Below are 25,338 nucleotides of genomic sequence, written 5' to 3'. Positions count from 1 at the left end.
GTTTAGGTAAACTACCGATAGCTTTCCTTTAAGGCGGTAGGATATCTTCGGAGACCTTTTTTTGTGCCACGCACAGCGGGGGGCACAGTGGGCCCGTCGACCCCGCTCGAAATTTCTGACCCGCTGTCTCGCGAGACCAAAAGCACGCGAGACGAAAAGCACGCGAGTCAGGAACTATAAACGCAGCCTAATTTGCACTTATTTTACTGATGTTACTGGTATGTAACAACAATTGTTGTACTTCTCAACTGTTCTACATAGGTTAGAAGAGCTTTCCATACATGCGGGACTATAATTGAATTATAATGATGTAACAAGTTTTGAAATAAATGAAACACCTCGAGTCCTACAGGGTTATAAAATACGTCGAAGGAAAATTGAAACCGGATCGGAGTTATGGCGGAGACTGTACCCATGACTCTACCTGGAAAATGAGGTGGTGCCCCAAAAAATAATACGATCTGGGGACAATTCAGTTGTTCCGCGAACGTTAACCGGTTCGTGTTGGATCTGGCGTCGCGATAGTGCGGGTGAAACTGTTCTGGGAAAGTCCTGGATTTTCTCAAGCAGCGACGGACTATGAGTGAGGTTTCGGCGAGGCGGAAGCGTTTGTTATGAATTCTTAACTGTTTTAGTCTGACTGTTATTATTTTCACAACAGTATACGATCCTTATCTGTATGGATCATTTTTACAGCTTGCAGAAACTGAAACGTCAATTTATGGAACAAACTGCTTTTCACATGGTTAATGAATCCCGCCTTCGTCTTCGGCTTTTCTGTCGATTCATATGTATCTCGTACACGACGTGTTTCGAACGTGCTTGCTTTTTAATGCGATTCGATTTCGCTATGAATATGATCTCTCGCTACTGAAACTGTCTTTTATCCGTTCGAAACTGGTTTGTAACGCACCGTTAACTCGTATTCACCGGCTAATGTCGTTAAACGATACTTGATAGTGATTGAATGCTATCTAAATATATTTTGCAAAAACTAGTACAATGATACTGCGTGCCGCGCAGACTATAAAACATTAATAAATCATGCCCAAGTGAAAGCACGCGTATGAAATTTAATCAGTTCTGTGTCGGGCTTTTTTTGAAACATCGGACCCCACGCATATGCTCAATTTTTCTTTTTGTTACACTGGTCCTTTGTAATATACAGTATTTTATTACATTCTGCACATGAGAATGCATAGACGCGATTTTTAAATGCTCAAAAAATTGTTTTTTGTATTGAATTATTATTAATTAACTATGAGTAGGTTTACAACTTGTACTTATCGGTGGTTTACGGATTTTTCTGCAAAAAGAGATTTCAGATTCAAATAAATTGAAAATATATATATATATTAACAATACTTTAAGTATATTCCCTGCTGTTTATTTTCCCCATAAATGTATAAAATCCACGGTCTATTTATTACTATTGATTGCCACTCCTTTTTAAAAAAGGAGTTGTCAATTTCGCAATTTTCATTAATATTAATATTGCCGATATCTGAGAAAGGATCGATGGAATTAAACTGTGAATTTTTCGATGGCAAGCTGTCCGCGAGATATAATGGAAGTGTGTCACGAACAATAATTATTCGTCATATCAATTTCCCAGGACGAAATTATGCGGAAAGAATGGTCCGCGCGATGTAATTAGGAATCGTTCGGTGTCACTAATGAGATATTGCTCGATATCCTGCCTAGTTTGAGGAGATAACATTAATTATCCGTAACAGCGAGGACAGCGGCGTAAGCACCAGGAAGTCACTTTATCGGCTCTCGCTGAATCTAATAAAAGCATCTTGGGTTTCTCAACGTCATTCGGCAGCTTTCTTCGCTAACTATTCCACTCCCGAGGAATCCGCGATATTATCTGAAAGCCAATGCGGACAATAAAGTAGAAATAAATCGTTTATTATTATACGGTAGTGGGGAAAAGAATGTCGAATATGCTCCCCACCATGTTGCACACGCGCCATCTTGATAAACGAGGTTGCGCTCGATTAGCTTTTGTAATTATATTCTTCCCTGGCGAACTTCAGGGAATTATGTCATCCACAAATTTCGAGTAACTTCGTTTCACGTAGAGTTGGGGAAAATAATATTTTAAATAGCAAATAGTAAATAATCCTATCTATTTTTTATAAATAAAATATATAAAATATTTTATTTGATGCAGTAATTTTTGAAAATAAAATATTTTATTTGATGCAGTAATTTTTGAAAATAGTATTTTATTTTGAGAATATCGAAAATATTTGGACTTTGTCTTTATTTTCAATTTCAATTTTAAACATTATTGCACAAAATAATGGTTCGCATTCAATAGATATTGCGAACCTTTGAAACTTCATTTACTATCGAGTTTAAAATCTCGATTTCGTGATTTATTCTATTTTTCTGAACACGCAAGCGACTATATAATTGCTACTGTTAGCCATCCAAAATGGAAATTACAATGGATTCCTAAAGACTTAAATGAAGAAAAACGTACTTTTATCAAAGAAACCGTATTAAATGCTTTGAAACAGATAGCAAATCCAGATTCAGAGTCACGACCTCAATTACTTTCACAAAACAAAGAAGTAGATGACTTTTTTTTCCTTTATGGAAAAAGAAACAAATGATATCAGTCATACAAACATTGCAGAATTAGAATTATTTCAATATTTGAGCGATAGTGAAACAAATAGAAATATGTTATTTCGAGGTTCAGATTGTTCAAATAAAATACTATTTTCTTTAAGCAAAATAAAATCTAAAATATTAAATAGTATTTCAAATATTTTTTTCGCCAAATAATGCCCACCTCTGGTCTCACGGTAGATAATTGCCGCAGCTTCTGTGAAGTAAAGAAATTGAAATTTTGTCGTTTGATAATTGATTGCCGAATGTTTTTCATTGCGAACGCGGCGAGTCACTATTCGCGGCTTCCGATTTTTCGTCTTTTATATCTTATTGCGATTCCCATCGCGATGAAAAATTGATTCCATTTATATCATCAATCTTTTGGTACCGGGACACAGGGTATGTGTGATTCATGACTTGACGCCGTGTGTTTATGCGAATCTTCTTTTTCGTAGACAAAAATGTACCTCTGTTATTAATTGTCGTAGAAATTCTCTATATAAAAATACATTCAATATCAAATATTAATTTCAAGGAAATCAAACATTTTTGGGACACTGCGCATTATTGTAAAAATTGAACTATGCAAGGTGGCGATTCAGTTAGGGAGTATTTTCGATGGTAAATATAACTTTGAGGGGGGCATCTCAGATGACCTTGACCTTGACATATGTTGTCAAGGACATTATTCTGATTTACTTCTTTTTTTACCTGATTTATTCTGATTTTAAAAAGTTAGAAACAAAAGAAGTTTTCAAAATATAGCAGTTGTGTTATCAAGGTCACTTTTCTAAGTAACCTCCAAGAGGTTCTAGCCGTCGCTCGTTTTTTATTATAAAGTTATAAACAAAAGAAGTTTTGGCAATTATTTAGAAAGAGGCACTCTCTCCGATTTTGATGAAATTTAAATATGTTATAGATTTCGATATTTTGAACAACTTTTTCCTTTTCCAATATATGAGGGGAAAATGCAGCAGATAAATTACACTCGAACTTAATTTTTTATACATAAGAATGTATAAAAAATGTGGGACGTTAAAATTTCGCGTGGAATGCGACTTTTCATCAGCCGGCGCGAATATATTGGGTCCATTGCTATGCTCCCTGTGGACAAATCCATTCTCACCGTTGCCGGTACAATCGGTTCACGGTCTTTCAATTTTTCAGCGATCGATCAGAGAACCGTGCCGGAGGAACTTCCGGTATCTGGCGATCCGTACAACGAGACTACGTTGGAGCTGATCTTTCCTGGAAGACAGCCTCGTTTCAAATTGCAAGGCAAGAAACTGCAGCTCCTGGAGCCGTTGGACAGGGACGATGAAAATCTTTCGCACGTTGTTTTCCAGGTAAGGACAATTTAGCTTTGTGCCTGTTGCGTTCGAACGGACCGTGCCAAATGAAATTTATCTCATCCGTTATGCGGGCTTCGTGTTTATTTATGCGACCAGTAAACGCGCGCGAGCGTCGACCGTCGACGTTGTTTGTCTCTGGAGAAAGTTTCGTGTGTGTTTCTGCGTAATTTGTTTTGTATGTACTCGACGTGTCGCTAAATACGAATAGCTATCGCAATCAGCGATAACTGAACGATAACACAGAAGTAACGTTCTAAAACTGCTGTAAATATTATGCCAGAGTTACGACAGTTAGTTAATAAACAACCTGTTTTTGGGATTAAAAAAATTAGACCGTATACTAAAGTCTGTTTTACTGCTAATTTTAATTATCAATCGCAGTTTGGGTTATAGTTGTCGTTAAACATTTACTACTTACCGTTTCCGCTTCGGAATGCTTCGTTATTAAATTTACACCAAAAAGTTGAAGCAAAATTGACAGTATTAGAAATAAATTCTATATTTTAAATTCACCGCGTCCACTCAACAGTCTGCGCGCCCTCTTTCTATTCTTTTGTACGCTCTACTATTTTTTCACTCTCTTCTCTGTCTCGAAACACGACACATGCGTACGTGGTAATAAACTGTACAATATTAATTAACAAAGTCTGCGTTTGTTTCAACAAGACTGATTCTGATCCCGGCTGAATATCCTAAACCACTAACTCTAACAAACAGTCTAATATCGTGCAAATCAGAATTGTAAATCAAATGAGGACATCAAACACATTCCAACCATGCTTGTCGCTTTTAGTTACGTGGCATATGACGTGATCCGACCGATAAGGATCATTATGCACTAGGCGACGTTGTCCTTCTCCCCCTTCGCATACACTGATCTAGAATCATTTGTTAAAAATACGATACACGCATTTGATTAGTAGACTGCGAACGATTATGCACATTTAGATGAGTAAGGACTAGCTTACAAAATCCACTAATTTAAATAATAATAGGATATTTGTTTCTATGATTTCTGAGGTAAACATTTTACAATTTTCGATATCAATCTAGAAAATTTAATGTGGCCGTCGCAGTTCGATAAAGATAAGGATAAAAAAAGTGAATTTCATCATGCAACTGCCTGGATACAGTGTAACATTTGATTGAAAGGTTTCTTCATGCAGGCAATAAATTACAAGAACTTTTAAGTGGTCGCGTTAGGACTCGACTCGATTCAATTGATGGAATACTTTTTGCCACGGATGTAGCAACTAGGTTACATTAGAACAAAGCCGAATGTTTGACGGCCGTTTTCTTCGCTAATTAAGCGATCACCGGCGTAACGACGAAATTATTATGTGTTGCATAATTCGTTTCGCGTTCGTGTACCGTGCCCGACGAATAATTTCGCGTTCGGCATCCGGTCCGTGCCAGTGTAATGGTATTCCATTAGCTTTCGATTTCGATTAAATAGACTGTCACGTGGAAAAAATGCTGGATAAAGTCTTTAAACCTGACAATCGCTAATGACCGTGATTGAATGGCCGATTGTCCGACGATCGGTCGTTTTTCGAGCGAAATCCTCGTTATCGTAAGTAACAGCGATGCCGGTCACGCGCAAAATTACGGCCGCGTTCTCCTCATCGCAATGGTAACGGCGACGTGCTCATTTAAAAAGGTTTTTGCCAGGGAACGTACCCTGCGAGACGGAGGCAAACGATCGATTCCGCACTTGGCACCGTTCCGTTGCATCTCGACGAGACGTAAGAAGAGCCCTCCGATTCTCGGAAAGGAATCTCGTTACTCGTCCATATAATTTTTTCTGTCCTTCTCCACGATAAACGAGAAGTCACGCGAAACCGGAAGCGAGTAGCTTTTCGACCGAACCGTACTACACGACTCTAGATTCTCTTCCCCCTCCCCAACCCCGTTCCGATCGGTTTTGTAACACATCGAGTCACTGAAACGCTCGGAAAGAGATCTCTGTAACGGTGAGATGTACTAGCTCGTGACATATGAAATGTCCGATTCATAACAATAGCTTTAAACAAATATAATTAAAACTTGTTGCACAACTCTATTTGCTGTACAAATTAACACGATTGCCATAAAATTAGTGGCATTGGATATTAATTCAAGTAACTAGTAATTATTATTAATAAATATGATCGTTTACACGAATAAACTAAGAAATATTTGTAACACAAAGTTCACGCGGCAGTCAACATGTTAAACATTGAATTTAGCATTATAACTGAGTAACTGTGCCAGCATTCGAGCAGTTAAGTTTCCCTGTTTAATTCGGATTATCGAGGTTCTACTGTACTCCACTGACCTCATTTGAAGTAACTTTGTCCTTGTAAAAATGTTCTCAGCAGCTTCGTTAAGGAGTTATTAACGAAAATCCGCGGATCAATCAGAACGTGGCTACAGCGAACTGATTCCGGTCCGGCAGATTCACTAATAAGCAATAGTTAACGATTACTTAGAGCTGTGACTAACTATTTTCCATTTAGTTATCACTAACTAATCAAAAAGTTTTGACCAATGACTATTTTGCTATGACTACATTCAAAAAGACGATTAGTCATTTTTACCATGTTTTTATTAGCTCGCTTTCTTGTTTGTCTGTTTGTTTGTCTGTTCGGTGGCAAATTTTTAAGTATTAGGTGATTATTGCCCTACTCTGCCGTGCGTTTGTCGATCAAGGCACAGTGCCGCGGTGATTGCCCGATTCGCTGCGCTCTTTTAGGCGTGGTACCGATGCCGCTGTGTTCCTTGCGGCGTGGTACATATCGCAAAGCAGCGTCGCGTCGCGTCGTGGCGATGTGCTGCATCTTTTCACATATTTTCTGCGTATAAAAGCAAGTTTCGACGATCAAAATTTTCACTTGTCGCACGACTTCGAACAGATCGACATCCTTGACTCCTCCGTGTAACTCAGTTTACACTATGTACTTGGCTAAAGAAATAGATCGGAACAATTTCCATGTAAGCAACTTAATAATTTCAATAATTGTGTAATTGAAAATATAGAACCGATCATTTGACCGGCAGTGGTAGGTTTAGTGATAAATCATTGTAACCTTCCTACTGTTTTCAATTGCACCCACTCATTTTTGCCATAAATGCATAAAATCCGCAGTCTAGTGATAAATGAGTAGCCACGGCTAAACCGGAAGCAATATCAGGCAACTTTAGATTCTCGTTTCCACCGTTTCGATTGGTTCTGTAACGCTTTGAAACACTCGAAGAGAGATCCCCGTAACGGCGAGACCAGCTGCCTCGAAAAATTTCATCCAGCTGGAGCACGGAACGCGATCGTTTCCAATTCGCTACGGTCAGGCTGCTCGACGCACTTCCACCGTCCTGTCTAATCTTCTTGAATACACTTTTAGACGCTTAGGCGGACGTTATATCGGTTACAAGAAAGCGAGAAAATGAAACTCATCGCGATGAATAGAATTTCAGGTACATGTTATTGGCGCGAGTGTAACATTCTTTCACTCCGGCTTTAATAAGAGAAACGATTCGGTTCCAGTGGTTTTTTTTTAATGAAAATTCAATAGTCCACTTTTCTAATTGCTTTATCGTTTTGTGGAGCGCGGTTATGCTTTCCGCTCGACAGCACTTGACAAATTTCTAACTTGATTCGTCGAAACCACGGAGGTGTGTTAGAAAAGTGAAAACTGCCAATTCTGTCCATAGTTCATCGTCTTATATTGAAAAGTATGTTTGTGATCAAAGACGTATCATTTAATTTATAGGGAAGACTTCAATATTTAAATCTGTGGAAGATTCATTAACGACAAAATTTTTAAAATTTTTTACAAATGTTTTAATTTGTAAATATTGTGCGAAAGTAGACTCTTCGAGCTTTAAAATGAGTCCAAGTTAATTGCTGTACGATTATTTTTTACGAGATTCTCGAGAATCAGAAATTTTATGTTCAAACGCTTCTTTTATCCACTGTAAGCACTAGTAATAACTATTTATTTTCACATAGCGCACTTTTTGTAGTTTACACTATCACCTACTGTTGTTCCACAAACGAATTTATACAAAGAATTAATAATTTAATGTGTAACTATTAATAACATAACTGTTTGCGGCTTGTGATGTAATTTTACTGAACATTTATATTATTATATTTCTATAATGTTAAATATAATTTCATTGAATGATTGCATTTTCAAAGTACATTATGAAGATCCACTTAAGGGTTAAATGAATTTTCTAGAGGCTGTCTATTTCCAGATTTAGATGGAGTTTCACTATCGAGTTTCTATTTACTATTCCGATAGAGCTGAACATTTAAAATTTACTTTATTACATTTATATAATTTCATTGAATCATTGCAATTTTCAATGTACATTATGAAGGTCCACTTAAGGGTTAAATGAATTTTCAAGAGGCTGTTAGTGAAATTAGAGGAAATCGGATAACGCTCGGAGAATGTATGACGTTGTTAGACTTCCTATTTTGCAGAACAGGCGGTACATTACATTTAACGAAATTAGTTGCGAAGGCTTTCACCGCAACAAATGGTGGCGGTGAACGTGTTAAACAATTTGGTTGCGCCGGTCTTCGGTGACCGCCGCGCGTTCAACGTGTCAATATATTATTCGCGAACGCGTTGCGTTGGAGCGAGCGGAACTGTAACTTCTAAAGGTTAGGGCGGGTACATATTGGGTAATTTCACGTAGAACTGAATTTACAGTCAAACGGCTGGAGATAATTGCGATGGTGCACGATACGGTGTATACCGTTCTCCTTGACCATATTGGCATCCGAGAATGCGCGTTGTCTACTATGACACTATGGTACTAGGAATGTGAAAGGTCTAGAGCAGTGCTCCGGTGCCATAAGGGATCGCCCGTATTTACCGTTTTCACAAATTGACCGGATAAAATCGAACAGCTGGAAAATCATACCCGGCATTACATACGGCTGCCATTGCAGTCGGCCGAGAGAAGGGAAAATTGATTCGGATCGCAACAATTTGTGCGGTAATCGTTTTAATACTGCAAATTAAAGCTGTAGAAAGTATCGGCTCCGCTTAGATCGCAATCCGCAAACACTGGTTTCAAGCGGTCACGTACGTGTTCTTTGGAATTACGCTGTCTGGTGTTTTTATTCGACTGCGGATATCGCGCGTTATTGACTCCGAGGAAATTACTCGCGAGAACGTAAAAATCGAAGAACAAATGAAGAAGAAACCACTGGTCGATCCATAGTTTTGTCATTCGATGCAGAAAAACTGGAATTAATTAAACGTTTCTGCACGCCGTGATCGATTCTTGAAGTTTCGAATAGAATAAAAATTTGTAATGCGGTAATAATCTCTTAAGGCTCGTTTCCAGGATTGCGAGGGTGCAGGATTCGCCTTCTCATTTCTCGATAATACAAACGCGGGGTTTGTCAGTAGTCAAAACGCTAGATAAAAGATCGATCTAGGGCGCCATCTCCCTCAAAACTCCTATTTTTTCGTTTACGAGACGTAATTTGCATTATTCGGCAGCATGTAACTATGAAAATAGCTACATAACAGACAAGACTTTGAATATATTTGCAAATTTACAAATTGGTAACGCGGTATTAATCTCTTAATAGTATGATAAAGAGGTTCCCGGTAAAGAAAATACATGTATGTAATTCCCATGTAATAAAATTTTTAAATAATAAATTACTATAAGTTACCTTCTCTCTGTCACTACCGGATTAGTAGAGTGGGGAGACAAATCTTGGTCTGGAGACTGTGTGTAGACTTGCAGCAACTTGTTTCTGTCATAAATGCATAAAACCCCATTATCACTGACGTACTCATGAGAACATTCACATTTTTCTGTTACAGTTAAGCTGCACAGTGAGACAGACTAACAAGAAGCGAACGATACCAGTGATCGTGCGAGTGTCGGACATAAACGATAACGCACCGATATTCATTACCACGCCGTACGAGACGACGGTGCCAGAGGTGAGCCGCCATAAAGTATCCTATTTTCTTAAGTATAAGGAAGCGGCAACCGAATATCGTAATTACTCGGAAAATGGAGTGTTGCGAAATCTATAGATTATCAACTACTAAGGCGGCGGCCGGCAAACCAGAATGATCGTTTCGGATTTCAATTAAATTTTTTTACGATCGCTGTAAAAGAAGAAACAAAGTGTAATATATCCTGAATTACGTAAGATTCGATCTCTTCACATCGCGGGGAGAAAATATTCGATAATAATATGAATACTTCGTTCTTTTTGGTAGAACAAATAACAATAAACAATAATTTGCACAATAAATTGTGTTGTATATGGGTCATATTAAATCGAACTGTTTATATGTGAACCGTGTATGCATGTGGTTAACAGAGAATTCAGAGATCATCGTTTCGGATAATCGATGTTCTACTGAATCGTGAATCGAACAAGCAAATACGCTCCATAAAATCTTTTAGTTAGAAAAATGTCACAAATATAAAAAATGTTTGTCATTGAATTAGTGTTATATCGATATGTTACATTTCTGAAGCTTTTCATTTCGTCAAGGGGTACACCTCGCATGGATTTTCTTACAAATATCGTGCACATCTGTTTCACACATATCGAGTACATAAAAATTCGAATGCACATTAAAGATAAAATTGCATGGAAAGATTCAGCGGTTGCGCAATCCTCAAATGCAGTTCGGCGACGTATTTGGCGTTCGAGTGCAAGTGAAGTCACGCATTTGCACGGTATTTGTCATTCGAATGGTTTTTCAAATGCATTTTGCCCATTATTGGCGCGACCAGCGGTGCAACTCTGTTCCGACGCAAATGGGTTCATGCACGCGGCCAGGCTGCGCAAGGTGCACGTGCACATAGTACCCCAAAGCGGCGCTCGAAAGTATCGTTTCGCTGTCAAAGAGGTAACGGTTGGCACGATGCTCGCGCGAATTCTTCTTCTTTTCTACATTCACGGACCGTTATAATAGAAATGGCGCATATCTCGCGAGTACCGGTTGATCCAGTCAGATGCCGCAAGATACACCGGCCTCATGCGTTGCCTCTCTCCCCCCCCTCTCTCTCTCTCTATCTATCTTTCTCCTCCCCTTTTCGATTCCGCGTTAACACGTATTTTAATGACCCAACGTTTTATTTTGCAAAACGCCGCGTTATCGAACAGCATCTGCAAGAATCGCTCGTAACGGTAGACTGAATGTGTCCACGTCCACTCGACCATGCATAGACGATCTTATAATAAAATATTATCTGATCCAAGTTACTTCTAAAATATCACAATTTACTGTCAATGACTTCTGTCGAGCAGTTTCAACGAGTACAGACAGTTTCAGGAGACGATCTACTGAATTTATTTACTAACCCGCACGAGTACTAAACTGCACGCACTGTAGAACGCGTTAAGTGTCACAGATTGCTCCTGTAACGAGCAAGGTTCGAATAATGACACGAAGTAGCTCGCTTACACAATACAAAAGTTTAATTTTAGAACACTGCTCTGGGAAATAAAGGATTACTTTATGATAAAAAATTGCGGACCTTTCATCCCTGCGACTTTGTGTAAAAAAGTGTTTCTACCTGTGCTCATTTCAAAGGGTCAAGTCTTCATTAGCACATCCTCAAACTTAATTTTCCAGGAGACCCTTTTGTAGTATAAAATAGAGTAAGAACTAAATTATTCTAACGCCTGTGGCACAATTCGTTTAAAGTATAATATAATTGCGACAAAAAATTTCACATCGTCGTTTGAGTTTGCAAAAGTAGTCTTCAGTCTCTAAAATGAGTGCAGGTAGAATATTATAATATTTTTGTACACGAAGTTAGAAAAATTTGAAGATCAAGAATTTTCTAGTTATAATTTAATAATAATTTTATGTAGTAGTATAGGTTATTGCGTTATTATTTTCCTTACTAATAACATCCACAAGTGTTACAATTACAACACAGTGTTTTCACAAAAAAAGGAATACTTACTTCACTGATTTAATTCAGTAGTTATTACACACAGATGAGGATTCAATCCTTCTAAGGACACAATCCAATTGCAATTGCTGTTTACATTGTACGACATGCATCGCCATTACCGCAAACATATAGTGAAAAAACTTGCTAGAAGCTAGCTCTGCCTTCCGTAGACCTAACAGGTTTGTGTAATTAAAATTTACTGTTATGTCTCTTTTATTCACTTCATTGCACCGCACGTTAAACGCAGAATTGCAATGCACAGTTAGCTCCAACTGGTTCGCTCAGTTGTAAATTACCAATTTTTTAGTGCCACCGACCTCGGGTAACAAACTACTTTCTATGAATCAAATATTTATAGCAACAGTATCAAATAAGAAAAAATGGAACACAAAACTCCCACTCAATCAATTTAGTTTCAAAAAATTTCTCACCGATGCATTCAGAGATTTCAGTTCTCACGGGATACTATTAAATAAATATGTATAATTCTGATTAGCAAAACGTCTGTGAACTTGCAATAGAATTACTGTATAAATTTCAATGTGAAGAGGGCATGAAAAATATTATTTTTTCGTTCAATACAAATTATATATTTGTTTATATATTATTGTTCGTCCACAGGACAGGTCGCTTTAGTTTTCCACGTAGAAAGAAACCAATAATACCGTAAAACTTGAATTTTAAATGCACCATTAGATTAGATTCAAAAAGCTTCTCACCGATGCATTGATTTCAGTTCTCACGGGATATTAAATTAATACAATTACTCGAATTAATATCCTGACGCTCTAAAAAAGACGATAATTTTTTTAATATTGTACTATACGATTTGAACTTTTTTGGGAAGCTAGAGCTAGATTAGTTTACTATAGGATGTGAAAAGAAATTTTTTCAAAACTATTTTCAGTATAGGACCACATAAAAAAGTTGTAAAATGCAACTTCTAATATGTTTTCTACAATTCTGTTCAATTGCAATTTTTGGAAAAAGTTCAAATCGTATAGTACAATATTAAAAAAGTTTTCGTCTTTTTTAGAGCGTCCGAATATCAATTCGAGTAACTGTACGTGCAATTAAACAATCTGTGTTCGCCGTGTTCCCCGAGTATTCAGCAATGCCAGAAACACAGGAACAATTTCAAAACAGCGTATCGACTATCTTTCAATTAATGCTCCGCTGATATCACCGCGATCGTGGAAACGGAGGGAACACTTTCAATTTCGTAGCGAATGCGACGACGTGACCTATCGACGGCAATTCCATGGATCGCGGGTGATTTCTTGATCGTGATCTCCGGAACGCCTTGTCCATGATTTCTGTTTCAGCTAATTAATCTTTCGCGCAACCGGTTTCTCGTGCTTCACGTGCATACCCGCGAGAAAGAAAGAAAAGAGGCAGGATCATTGTCGTCGATAATAGCGTGTCGTGCAACTAAAAATCGATCGGATTGGTTAGAGATATGTGGCTCATAACTTCCTATCAGCGTACGTTCTCCACTAACCGCAAACCCAATCTGGTTTCTGTTATGAGATTATATAGGGTGCTCTATTACTCGTTGACCTCCTTAATCGAGTAAAACGAAGATTTAGAAAATCCCTCGTGGGAAAAATGAATATTTAGCGAGATGAACGCTGCTGAGAATTAGTTATGATTATGCTACAGATTTTTATGCGAACTAAAAATTTTCTACACTATTTGCAAAATGGGAATCACATGGAAATTTTTCTTTTCGTAATAACTTTTCTAAATTGAGAATAATATGTCGATATATGTATTTCTACGTTATTTTAAAATCAAAATTTTAAATTACAACAAATGCATAAAATTCAAAGTCCAATTACGATAAATTAATTGCAAACAATGTTGTAATTATAATTTTTAGAATAAATAACTGCAAGGAGAAGAAAAATGATTTTCTTTGTTCCTTGAACACTTACCACCATTCTTTTAGATTAGTATAATAGAAATGATCTTTTTCATATTTTCACTGCACAAAAAATACTTTTAGGAATTGTAATTCTTTATGAGAATCATATCGTAACTTGTTCGTTGTTAGAAGCCAGGATCCTCTTTTATTAGTCAGCGCAATGAGCCCTTTTAGGGAGGACAAGAAATAATGAAACACCCTATACGTATATTCGCCATTCAAACCGCAGTAGCCCGACTTATCGTGAGATTCTCGAAATGGCATGGTTTCGTGAAACGTGGACTTCAGTGAATTATCCCGCCATAATGCCAGCGGGGAACTGCATTTTTCTCGGGACCTATAAGACACGGTTTAGCCAGCAGTCCAGTCGTTCCGGTCGCCACGATTTGTCGAATTATTAATCCTGAGTTGCAGGTGTGTTTGACCTCGCGGTCTTTAATTAGCGCTGGACACACGAGGTACACTGCCGCTCAAAAGTGCTAGAACACTCGCTGTAAATGAAACAACCTTGAAATAGCAAATTATTGGATTCTTATACCTACCGACAATTTTTAATTCGGATACAAATCCGCAGTCTAAAAAATATAGTCTAAATAATCATCAACTTCATGATCGATTGGTAACATACATGTCGTGTATATACAAATACAGAAAAAATTGTAACTGTTACAAAATCACATTTTTAAGTAGACAGATTTCCACAATAAAATAAGGACGACTTACAAACTGCACCAAGGGAAGATTAAAAAACACATACTTATTATATAACACACATATGTCACAATTAAAGGCAAAGTGATTATGTAAAATAGTATCCACACGTGTGTACATCAGTGAACGTTGTCACCAATATAATATTAAAGAACTAGCGAAGGATGAGTAAAATAGAGCCACATTATTTTGGTATTATAATTATAGTATAAAATAATTATCGAAACATGTTTACACCAACGTTAAGGCGGTAGACTCGTTTCCAGGATTGCAAGGGTGCGGGATTCGCCTTCTCATTTCTCGATAATACAAACATGGCGTTTGTCAGTAGTCAAAAACGCTAGATAAAAGATTGATCTACGGCGCTATAGCCCTCAAAAGTCCTATTTTTTCGTTCACGAGGCGTAATTTGCATTATTTGGCAGCGTAATTTGCTGCTATTTTCATAGCTGCATGCTGCCGAATAATGCAAGTTACGCCTCGTAAACGAAAAAATAGGACTTTTGAGGGAGATATCGCCCCAGATCGATCTTTTATCTAGCGTTTTTGACTACTGAAAAACCCCCTTTTTGTATTATCGAGAAATGAGGACGCGAATCCCGCACCCTTCAAATACTGGAAAAAGGAGTTCACTCCGTTAAAGAATATTTTTAAATACTAACTATATGTGCAAACTGCAAACGTTGCACGAATAAACGCTAGGAGGCAATCTAATGCTTTTGAAGCGCAGTGTACCTGTGAAACTGTTCATTTGATTAGTATCCAAATAGCACATATTTAAATGTCCAGGAATCGATGTTATGAAATTTATACGCAACACGTTCTATTTGATGTTTGCATTGAATTAAGGTATCTGGTATTTATGTGACTCATTTAGAAGGCTTTTACCGTGTGGAAAAAGGCGCGATAGGAATGGGGAAATTGCTAGCTGTATAATTAGTATCGGTAATTATTTTTGTAATTGTGATTGAGTTAAGAAATACCGACTTATAGCCGCACAATATATAAGAAAGTGTAGTTAAAGAACTGTGGTTAAATAGAAATGAAAGAAACCGATGAGTGAACGGCTACGTTGCGAAGGTTGGGGCTTGCGGTGAAGGAACTAAACAACAGGTAATGCGAAAAGTTCGTTTCGATAGAACGGACATTATACGCTATACGCGAGAACGGGATAGGAAAAGTTTGAGAGAGATGTTCAAACAGTATTGATGATCTCATATTTTTAAGACTAAACTTTTTTACTAAAACATTAATTCGGTAATAATTATTCTTTTCATTACATCTGTAGGATTTCATATTTTCCTCTAATAAAATTATTTCAATGACTATCGCGACTAGACTATGGGATTGTTATTTTCATTTGTTTTTGCGAAATTTCATTTTTTTCTTTAATGATTTCACTTATGTTAGTTGAAAATAACACATCGTTCATTCATAAGAAAAAAGTGATGCAACTCAAAATATACTTTTAAAAAAGTATAATAATGAATTATATAAATTGTGGTGTTCTTTTTATAACTAATGTACATGACAATTAACCCAGTATCTAAGTAACAATAGATTATTTCACATTTCTAGGTAATTCTAAAGGTCTTTCTTTAGGCAATTTTCAAATGGCTCTCCTGTGAAATTTCCTTTTCTTGATTTATGTCACTTTTTTTTTATTAATGAACGCTATATTGAGCACCATTCCGCTAGTTAAATTTATTTATGCGCCTTTCATTCAGTTTTAAGCGTAACGAGCGATTCCGAATATTGGATAACGAATTACAACACTTGATCGGTATTATAACTGTTCAGGGCTTGCAGGGTTTTCACATTACTTCCCATTGTATCGTATAATAACCTCATTAATAATGGGTATCCGTTCTAATGATGAGGGAATGATGACATTAATCTTACGTAATCGCTTTAATCAGCGACATCATTGCAGTGGAACCAAATGACGAAAATGTGAGAAATAAAATAGACCGAGAGTATATAATCTATCTGCTGGAACAATGATGACAATCAATATCTATAAAAAATAATACTAAATTCATTTTAAAAATTCATTAAGTTTTTAACATTATCACATATTGTACGAGAGATATTGATTATGAGGCTTGTGCACTTATGGTCTGTAGAGCAAATGTTAATCTTTTCTAAATTTGTTTATTCTCTCCTAAATTCTTCTATCTTAAATTCAGAAGTTGCACAAAGTTTACACCGATAGAAGAATGGCGTGTTTACATTTAAATCCACTATATTACCATGAAAATTGAGAACAAAATTCTCGAAAATGCTCGATTTTCAGGAACTACAAAATTTTCTTCAAAGAGAAACCACGCATTTGTATGAAAATGGAATCTATCAGCTTGTAAAACATTAGGGGACAATTGTAGCAATAATATAACTTTCAATTTTCAAAAATCGGACACTTTTGCGATTACCTAACAGATTGTGCTCAAAATTCTCACCGTCAGTTTGTCTCGACATTACAATAAAGCTTGGGGCTTAAACAAGAAGCACAGACTGAGGAATGGGTTTGCTTTGTTGCAGCTGACACCAGTCGGTTCCACTATCTTCAAAAACATCGACGCTGAAGATGCTGATGCCGGTGTGAATGGCATCGTCGAGTACTCGATCGCCCCTGGAGACGGGACTGGGATTGGCAACAATGACGGAGTCGGTCGAAATAGAATTACAACCGCTGATGGATACGGTTATTTCAGCATCAACTTACCTCATCAAGGCCAAGTTACTGTTAATCGAACCCTCGACTTCGAAAGAACGCAGCGATACCTCGTCACCATTTTGGCTTCGGTGAGTCCCAGTCACTTTGAATATCCCTATAAACTCTGTTCCACATTTCAGACACTCTTCCATAATAATCTACAATTGCATCCCTAAACAGCAATAATATTGGGTTGGAACGAAAGTTCGTAGCGTTAGTAAATTAAAATTGAAAGCTAAAGTTCAGATATTTATTCATAGATTTATTCAATAACATATTTTCCATTCTCTTCTATTACTTTTTGCCATTTTCAAGGTAACTTCTCGTGTTATTGAATGAACATATTAATAAATACCTTAATTTTAGCTTCGATTCTTTCCAACCCAATATCTTCGTGGATCTTAGTCACCCGTTGATCCTCTACTTCACCAGCTCTTCGTAGTTTCGTTCGTCTCATCCTGCGATGCATACTGCGATACTGCGATGCATTTATGATCAAAATAATAAAAACTATACATTTATGATCAAAATGAGTAGGAACAATTTAAGGGAGTAGCTAAACTAAAAGAATTTGAGAACGCCGATGTGTATTAGTTTCAGGTTAGTAAAATATTTTAATCAATGCAAATAATTTTCATTTTGCATAAAGATCCGCAGTCGATTTATTACTGTTTAACAAGATTACAGAAATAATGTAAAAAATGTTTATTCGGTTCCTGTTAGATGATTCGTGAAAATTTATGGTCTGTCCGTTCTATCCACCACTTTCATTTTTTTCAGGCTTTTAAAAAAAAAATGAAGTGCAAATGTTTGTTCAAAGTCGGAATGGGTACTGTTTCCTGGTCATTTATTATATCTTGTGGACTTTATTTCAAATGTTCAAATGCACTCAAATATATTTAGAGTCTTAAATAATTGAGCATTGAGTAATGCGATGTTTGAATAAATCCATTGATGCATTGGAGGTTTTGCTATATGTATACATAGTATTATAAGTGAACATCATCGTTTTCGCATAGAGGTCAGTTATATTCTAGCCTGACTATCTACGAAAATAAACGAAGGAATAACATATGGCCTGACAAAGCAGCGAAGAATAACTATTAGTTATCGTTGACTCGATGAAAAATCCACACTATTTTACTATGACCTGGACTATCCTGATATCATTATCACGATCGCACAATTTATCACTCTTCTGACGTCGATTACGCTTAACGGTACCCATGCATATTGAACTTGCGCCATTCAAAAGTTGTCTTCGTCTTGCAAATCCTAACCCAACACGGTGTGTACGAAAGAAGTCGTGATGTATAGTGGAAGAGATACTGCACAGTGAATGCTGTCCCTAAAAAAAGTTGAATCTAGGTATTTACAATAAATATAACGTTGTTCAAGGAAATAAGTGCGCGGAAATAAAGTTTACAAATAGAATAATAGAAGCAATACATTTTAAAAATAATATTTGATCCTCAAAAATATTTTAAATAAAGATAGCGTCCTTTACAATTGCAATGTATTTATTTTCTGGAATAATAATAAAAGTACATTTAGAAACGATTTTCACATATTGACTCGACTGTAACAGCTTTCACGCTTATTTCATTCAGTTGTTTATTCATTTATTTATGTAGAAATTGTGTGTTTATCGTTTATTTTATCAAACGCCTCCGTTAATTAATTCTGTAAATAAAGTCTAACTGTGTATTGGCAAATTTATAGAATTCGAAAAATGACGATGTTTCACGGGAAAATAGTTTTCGGAACGTTTATTTGCGTAAAATTTCACTTTCGAAGAAATGAATGTTGAAAAGCTTGTTACGCATGGGCTGTTTCATATCGAATCGATTTCCAATTAAAAATTCAAATGAAAATATACATTCGATGGTTTCGACATTGTGCATTGTAAGTTTTATTTGTCATCGATGCTTCGCACGAACAATTCTGGAAATGTTCAAAAGTGTGTGCAAAAAAATTTCGGTATGGATTCCATTTAGCTTCGTAAAAGGTCCCACGATTCCAAGCAGTTACATTATATGCAAATACGTCGTCCGACCTGGATAAGAATGGCTGCTTGCGATCCACCGTTTTATATTTATTCGGCCGTATTTCCCGCCTTTAGCTGGATACTATTTGTCCATGGAAATCTGGCTAATATCCAATCGGTTCGTAAACTGATCCGTTTTTCCTCTGCTTGTTTGTCATGCATATGTATGCGTCGACGCGTATCTGCATGCGATACAGTTTACGCGAAGTTTTGGGACGTTTGTGCTCGAAAATGTCTAATTTATAACCATGCCCGTCTCTTCGGGTCTGTTTAATACTTTGACCGTCTCGTCTCTCATAAATGGGAATTGGTTCAGGTACTTTTGGTTAGTGTTTGCAAAATACAACAAATTTCGAAAAACACTGACACTTCTTCATTTTTATGTGATGAAGATTATTAATTTCCTTTAAACCGAAATCAAATTCTATTTTGTTGTAGTCGATATATCTCTTTGGAAAAAACATAAGTATATAACAAATATAAAGTTTTTTCCATAATCACTATAGCCACAAAATAAATAGTAATGCAAGGGTGTAATTTTATGGCTTGGCTGTCTAAATCAAAGTCTGTAGACTAAGTGTTACAGAATTTCATTACACATTGTCAATTGAATATACAGTTACTGCATCGAGCAATTTAATTCGCAAAACATGGCGAATTGGAAAAATTGTTTCGACGTGATACGAATGTAACGCGTGTTCAATTTGAACTCGACAACCTGTTATTAAGTGATAACATGCTCGGACTAGCAACCATAGAAATTCCCCAAAATCAATATAATGGACGAGACACGGTTTTACAGGCGCGACTGAAAATTTCCAAGCTGTAATTTAAAATAATTTCGACACTGCTAAATTGGTATGAGTAAATGCTTATTCAGGATTATTTTTAAAGGACAATACATACTAATTACTTTTAGTGCTTGGTTGGTTTGGTATTACGTTCGCCATTAAAAAATTCTTCTGCCTGTGATTTAAGCCATGCGATAACGCCATTATTCATCTCTTCGTCATTTCGAAAGCTGAGCAATTCCAGCCATCGTTTAAAATGCAGAACAAGGTGATAATCGTTGGGCGCGAGGTCAGGGCTGTAGGGCGGGTGGCTAAAAATTGCGCAGCGACTGCAACTCTTGAACCGCTATCAAGTGGTTTGAATCGCGCACGTGAAATTTTTTAGAGCGCAGTTTAGGAGTCAGTGAAACGGTAAAATAATTGCACTGGGTTTTATGGAGACTATACGGAAAACATTACACGTGTATTAAATTGATTTGCGAACATTCTGATTATATTCTGAAGGTTTACTTTTAATTTAAAAACGTAACGATTAGACTAGAATTCGAAAAGTTGAAATTATCGTGGAGATTACTGGACTATACTTTCTGTATCTATGGTAAACGTGAGTATGTGCTGCACGAAACAGTACATATGCACATTACCAGAGTGCGGATCTTTATGTATTTATAGTAAAATTGAATAAATAAAATTCAAAGTCGTAGGAAAATTTTGTAAATTGAAGAGATGTATATATAAGATTTCTCATCTATTAAAATTATTGAAGGAAGAAATAACATTCTGTATGATTTCTATTTCTTCCAATCAATGCACACAATTTTTATTTCGCATGAAGATCCGCAATCTACACATTACTATTGCATGAAATTTTTATTGAATTCCTGTTTATTATAATTCAGGTAAAATAGTTATTTTCCATATAGATCTGCCTAGTTATTATCGTTGTTTAAAAGTAACCGGAGGAAAATTAATAGGATAAATGAATGTGTCGCACATGAAATTGATGTTTTGTGACTGGCATAGAGTAAACGCCGGAGTGTATACGGAAGTTTATGAATTGTTGTATATTTACAGCCTCATGCATGGACAACGTATGAAAAATTTATAGAGAAGTTTTTATAGCAGATAAAATGGTTCGCTGTACATACATTTTCGATCTGGGTCAAATTGACCTGAACATTGTACGGTGGTTTGATCGTAGACTTTTAATGATACAATAAAATATTCATCACAGGCAGCAAGCATTATGACCACACTGCGGATGTTATGCATAAATAGCGCAGGCGGTTATTTAAAATTCACTGTCGTAATAGATTTAACAAAGTTTGCCAGACTTTTTCAATAAACGTCCAATAATTTGCCATTGAATGATTTGCATAGTAGATAGCGCGGCGCGGAAGCGGCTTCGGCCATGACTGTGCGCTATGAAAGCCATTTTAAAATATAGATTATTAGCAACGGCAATTAGTTACTGGCCATCACTGATAGTGCAGTGAAACATTGGGCAGTTTGGCTACACTTTAAACTTATATTATTTTTTATAATTGTGTGATTATCTCAATTCTTTTTTAAAGAAGTAATCTGACAATATTGTGCAGTTTACTGAAGTACGAACTTGTTAGTAACAGTTCACTAACGAAAAAGGTATGCTGAATTTCTGCAGTCTAATTTTAGTCAAGAAAGCTAATTAGTAGATTTAATAATTGTTCGTCTGTCGTAAAAGTTTGTTTCCTTCTACGGTCATTCATAATGTTTAAACGGCGTGCGTTTTCATCGTAACGTCGTCATTTCGTTACAAAGCCGACCGGCCGACCACGTGACGAATATTCCATCCGACTAATTTCAGGCTTGACGTCATAAAGTGTTTTCTGTGAACATGAAGTGAAATGACCCGGAGAATTGAAAATTATACATTTCGTTGCACGATGTCGTTAAGTGGCGTTATAAAAAGGTACCGTTCACGAGTCGTTGTAACTGCGGCTCGGTTTTATTTCGATTAAATCGTTTAGGTCCGTCTCGTTAAACGTATTATTCTCGAAACATGGGCACGTGTGCGCGAGACTCCTCGATTTAATAGCGGATTGCATCAAGGAAGCTGCGTCAGGGAAACGGTCACCGTTCAATTAGTGTAGGACGAGGCAGCAAGAAAGGACTGCATGAGTCATCGAGACGAGTCACTGATCCTTGAAGTATTGCATATTCGTGTTAACATATCGGTTGGGACTATCGCTTGCATCTCTTCCACTGTTCCAATCGCTTCTCGTTTAACATTATCCACGGGGCTGAATACACGCCGATCTATTGGGCAATTATAAATTAGGTTAACCGTCATCCACGACCAAAATCATTTTCAGAATTCATTGCAACATTTAAAAATAATTCAGGACTTGAATAGGTACAATTTAATGGAATATACAAATTAAATAAATCTAAGAACATCAAGGCATTTATTCCAGCTTATTAAAATAATTAGAAGAAGAAAGTAATATCTATTCCTATTCCCCTTGCTGTTGATGCAAACAATTTTTGTTGTGCACAAAGATTGAATTATTATACTATACACTTTATTCATTTCTTTTGAGATTATTATTTAAAAGAAAGTTATTATACTTCTTTCAGGACTGTATCATTAAGTATTTTGTAGGAAAAGTTTAAGTATTCAAAATTTTAAACTTAATATAATGATTACAAGTATAGTCGCGACTTAATTGATAGAAATGGTAAACTTTACTTTACCGGACTCAAAATTTGTACTTTTGTCCTATGAATTATGATGTATTTGGTATGTAATCCAGTAGATTTAAGTAAGTTTCGAACCTCTAGGATCAATAGTTGAGGAGCTATGGTCGCTTGAAGTTGAGCATTTTTAACTGGTAAGGGCGCCGCCATATTAGTTTGTAGTGACGACCGTGAGCCGCTTACCTCCCCCCCCCCCTCGACCTTATCCTAACCAACTCAGTAAGCGGCGTGCGACCGTCACTACAAACCAATATGGCGGCGCCCTTACCTGTCAAGAAACAGGAAATCTGCTCAACTTTAAGCGATCATAGCTTCTCAACTATTGATCCTAGAGGTTCGAAACTTCGATCTGCGTCCGCGCCGGGTACAAATCTACTGGATTACATACCAAACACATCAGAATTCGCAGGAGAAAGGCACAAATTTTGAGTCCGGCAAAGTAAAGAGCAGCCGATAGAAATATTACTATACAGAATTTAATCTGATTTTAGTGTAGAGAATTGACAAATGAAATTTTGAAAGATATTCAATTATTAATGTAATTATGATATCAATACCAAGTGAGCAATGTTGTGTATTAAATTAATATTTAGCCTTGCACATGGTAAGGGTTAAAACACTATTTTTTCGAGGTACTATCCGAAATTATTGTAACGTCGACCCCATATTTATGGAAAAGTGGAAATGATAGTGATTCCATTCAAGTTGAAAAGATCACGTGACTCGGTGGCAGCTCGGTTTTTCGTTTCATTCGGACAATTTCGAAGAGATCCATATTCATACATTTAAATTGCATTTAAATAATAGAGGAGCCAGTTGCATATTGAAAATTGCTTGAAAATGCACTGCCTCCTGAAGCTGTATTTAGATTAGGCTTTTTCAGAGTGCCGTCTAATTATGGAATTCGCGTTTCACGGTATCGGGCGTATCGAGGTGAATCAGGTAATATTTGAGTTTTTGCATCTGGCCGTCTCGATACGCGGAGCTTCGGCACGCGTGGCAAGATTAGCAGGCTCCGATTAGGGTCAGCGCATGTAGATATTTGCATATCGCTTCCTACATGCCAACATTGTTCATTCCGTGTCTGAATAGACTATCGTGAATGCCGATTCACAAATTCTTTCGTCGTCGTATCGTTGGTAGCTGGCTAGAATATATTTATTAACACGTCCTGTACGTGATGGAGATTATGTGAGTTCGGACTTTCATTTACGACCGTATTTGGTAGATCAGTCTAGTCTTTGCTATGCAGTAGCACAACTCACGTTGTGTTTGTAAACAATATCATTCGGTTTTATTCAAACTATTATTGCTCGATCCTTTTCATGCTCATTTATTATATCGATATAAAAATGTAATGTTTTGATTAAAAATGTTAGACTGCAGATCATGTGTGAGAAACATAATGAGTGGGAGGCAAAAATGTATGAAGTGAATTTGGTAGTGTGAAATAAAGAAATGAGTGTGCACGAAGGAGCGTTTGTGTTAAATGCATGGTTCGTTTGTAAACGTTGATGATTCCATTCACACATTGAACAGATCTTTATGCAAAATAAAAATTATTTGCTTTAATCATAAGAAACAGGAGCCAGATAAAATTGTGATTTAATAATTACAACAAAATGAAAGTAATACATAGAGATATTTTTAAATATACCAATGTTTAGACCGAAACGTCCAGACACGTATGTCCAGCGCATAAAATCAATAGGACTGCGTGTGTGGAAATCGGACACGGTGCAAGAGCAGCGATCCAAAGCTGTGTGGTGTGTACCTGAGCCTTGAATTCTATGTCATTAACATCTAGTCAGATCTGAATTAATTAACTCGTTCCATAATAGCCGGCCCATCGATAGCAACAAGGATGCAATGCGTGTCGTTCACTCGGAGCGATGATGTTAATCGGATCTGTATTGATTAGGATCGGCTGCCAATCGATGCCTGTCTTGTAAATGTCACCGTCCGCGGGTCCGTGGGCTAGAGAGACAGACAAAGAAACTCGCCCCGCGACCAGATCACTGCGAATAGGATAAGCCACGGTGGGCTGCGAATATGGCACGACTTATATGCACCGGTGCATATGCACATGCAACCGGTAAGGTAGGACAGCCGGCTCACGGCATTAGTCACCGTTCGACTCGCGGCAATGTAACGCGAACCTGAAATTTCGTTTTCGTTCGAACGACGACGTGGCGAATATCCGAAGCGATATCTCGAGCGTCGAGCTCTCGCGCGAAAACATGATCGCGTGCCGACGCTGCAGAAACATTTCGAGAACTCCGCGCGTAAAAGTGTATCGAAATTCTGCTCGAGCACACCCAATGGAAGTGTTATAAACGTGATACCGTGTTACGTGATTCTTGTTTTCCCGTAGACATTGTCGCTGCGAACGAATCGTGGATCTATAACGGGCAACTTAATATGCGGACACATTGTTCCGTCACGGACAGTGCTGGCCACAAAAGATCCTTACGTAAAGAATG

General features: G+C 37.0%; 1 protein-coding gene across 2 annotated transcripts in view; it reads left to right on the top strand.

The window, feature by feature from the left end:
- Positions 1-25,338, top strand: part of Cad99c (cadherin 99C) — a 176,742-nt gene that overhangs the window by 120,688 nt on the left and 30,716 nt on the right. The window contains exons 4-6 of one of the 2 annotated variants that reach the window (XM_076439666.1): positions 3,796-3,974; positions 9,818-9,940; positions 17,104-17,367. In XM_076439666.1, coding sequence (XP_076295781.1) covers positions 3,796-3,974; positions 9,818-9,940; positions 17,104-17,367 — 566 coding nt within the window. Of the gene's footprint in view, positions 1-3,795; positions 3,975-9,817; positions 9,941-17,103; positions 17,368-23,141; positions 25,329-25,338 lie in introns of those variants that run through there. The other variant, XM_076439668.1, reaches the window with a different exon arrangement.

Source organism: Lasioglossum baleicum, chromosome 15 (assembly GCF_051020765.1).
Source record: "Lasioglossum baleicum chromosome 15, iyLasBale1, whole genome shotgun sequence".
Lineage (NCBI taxonomy): Eukaryota > Metazoa > Arthropoda > Insecta > Hymenoptera > Halictidae > Lasioglossum > Lasioglossum baleicum.
The sequence above is the reverse complement of the archived record's forward strand: the minus strand, read 5'-3'. Positions and strand labels throughout refer to the sequence as shown.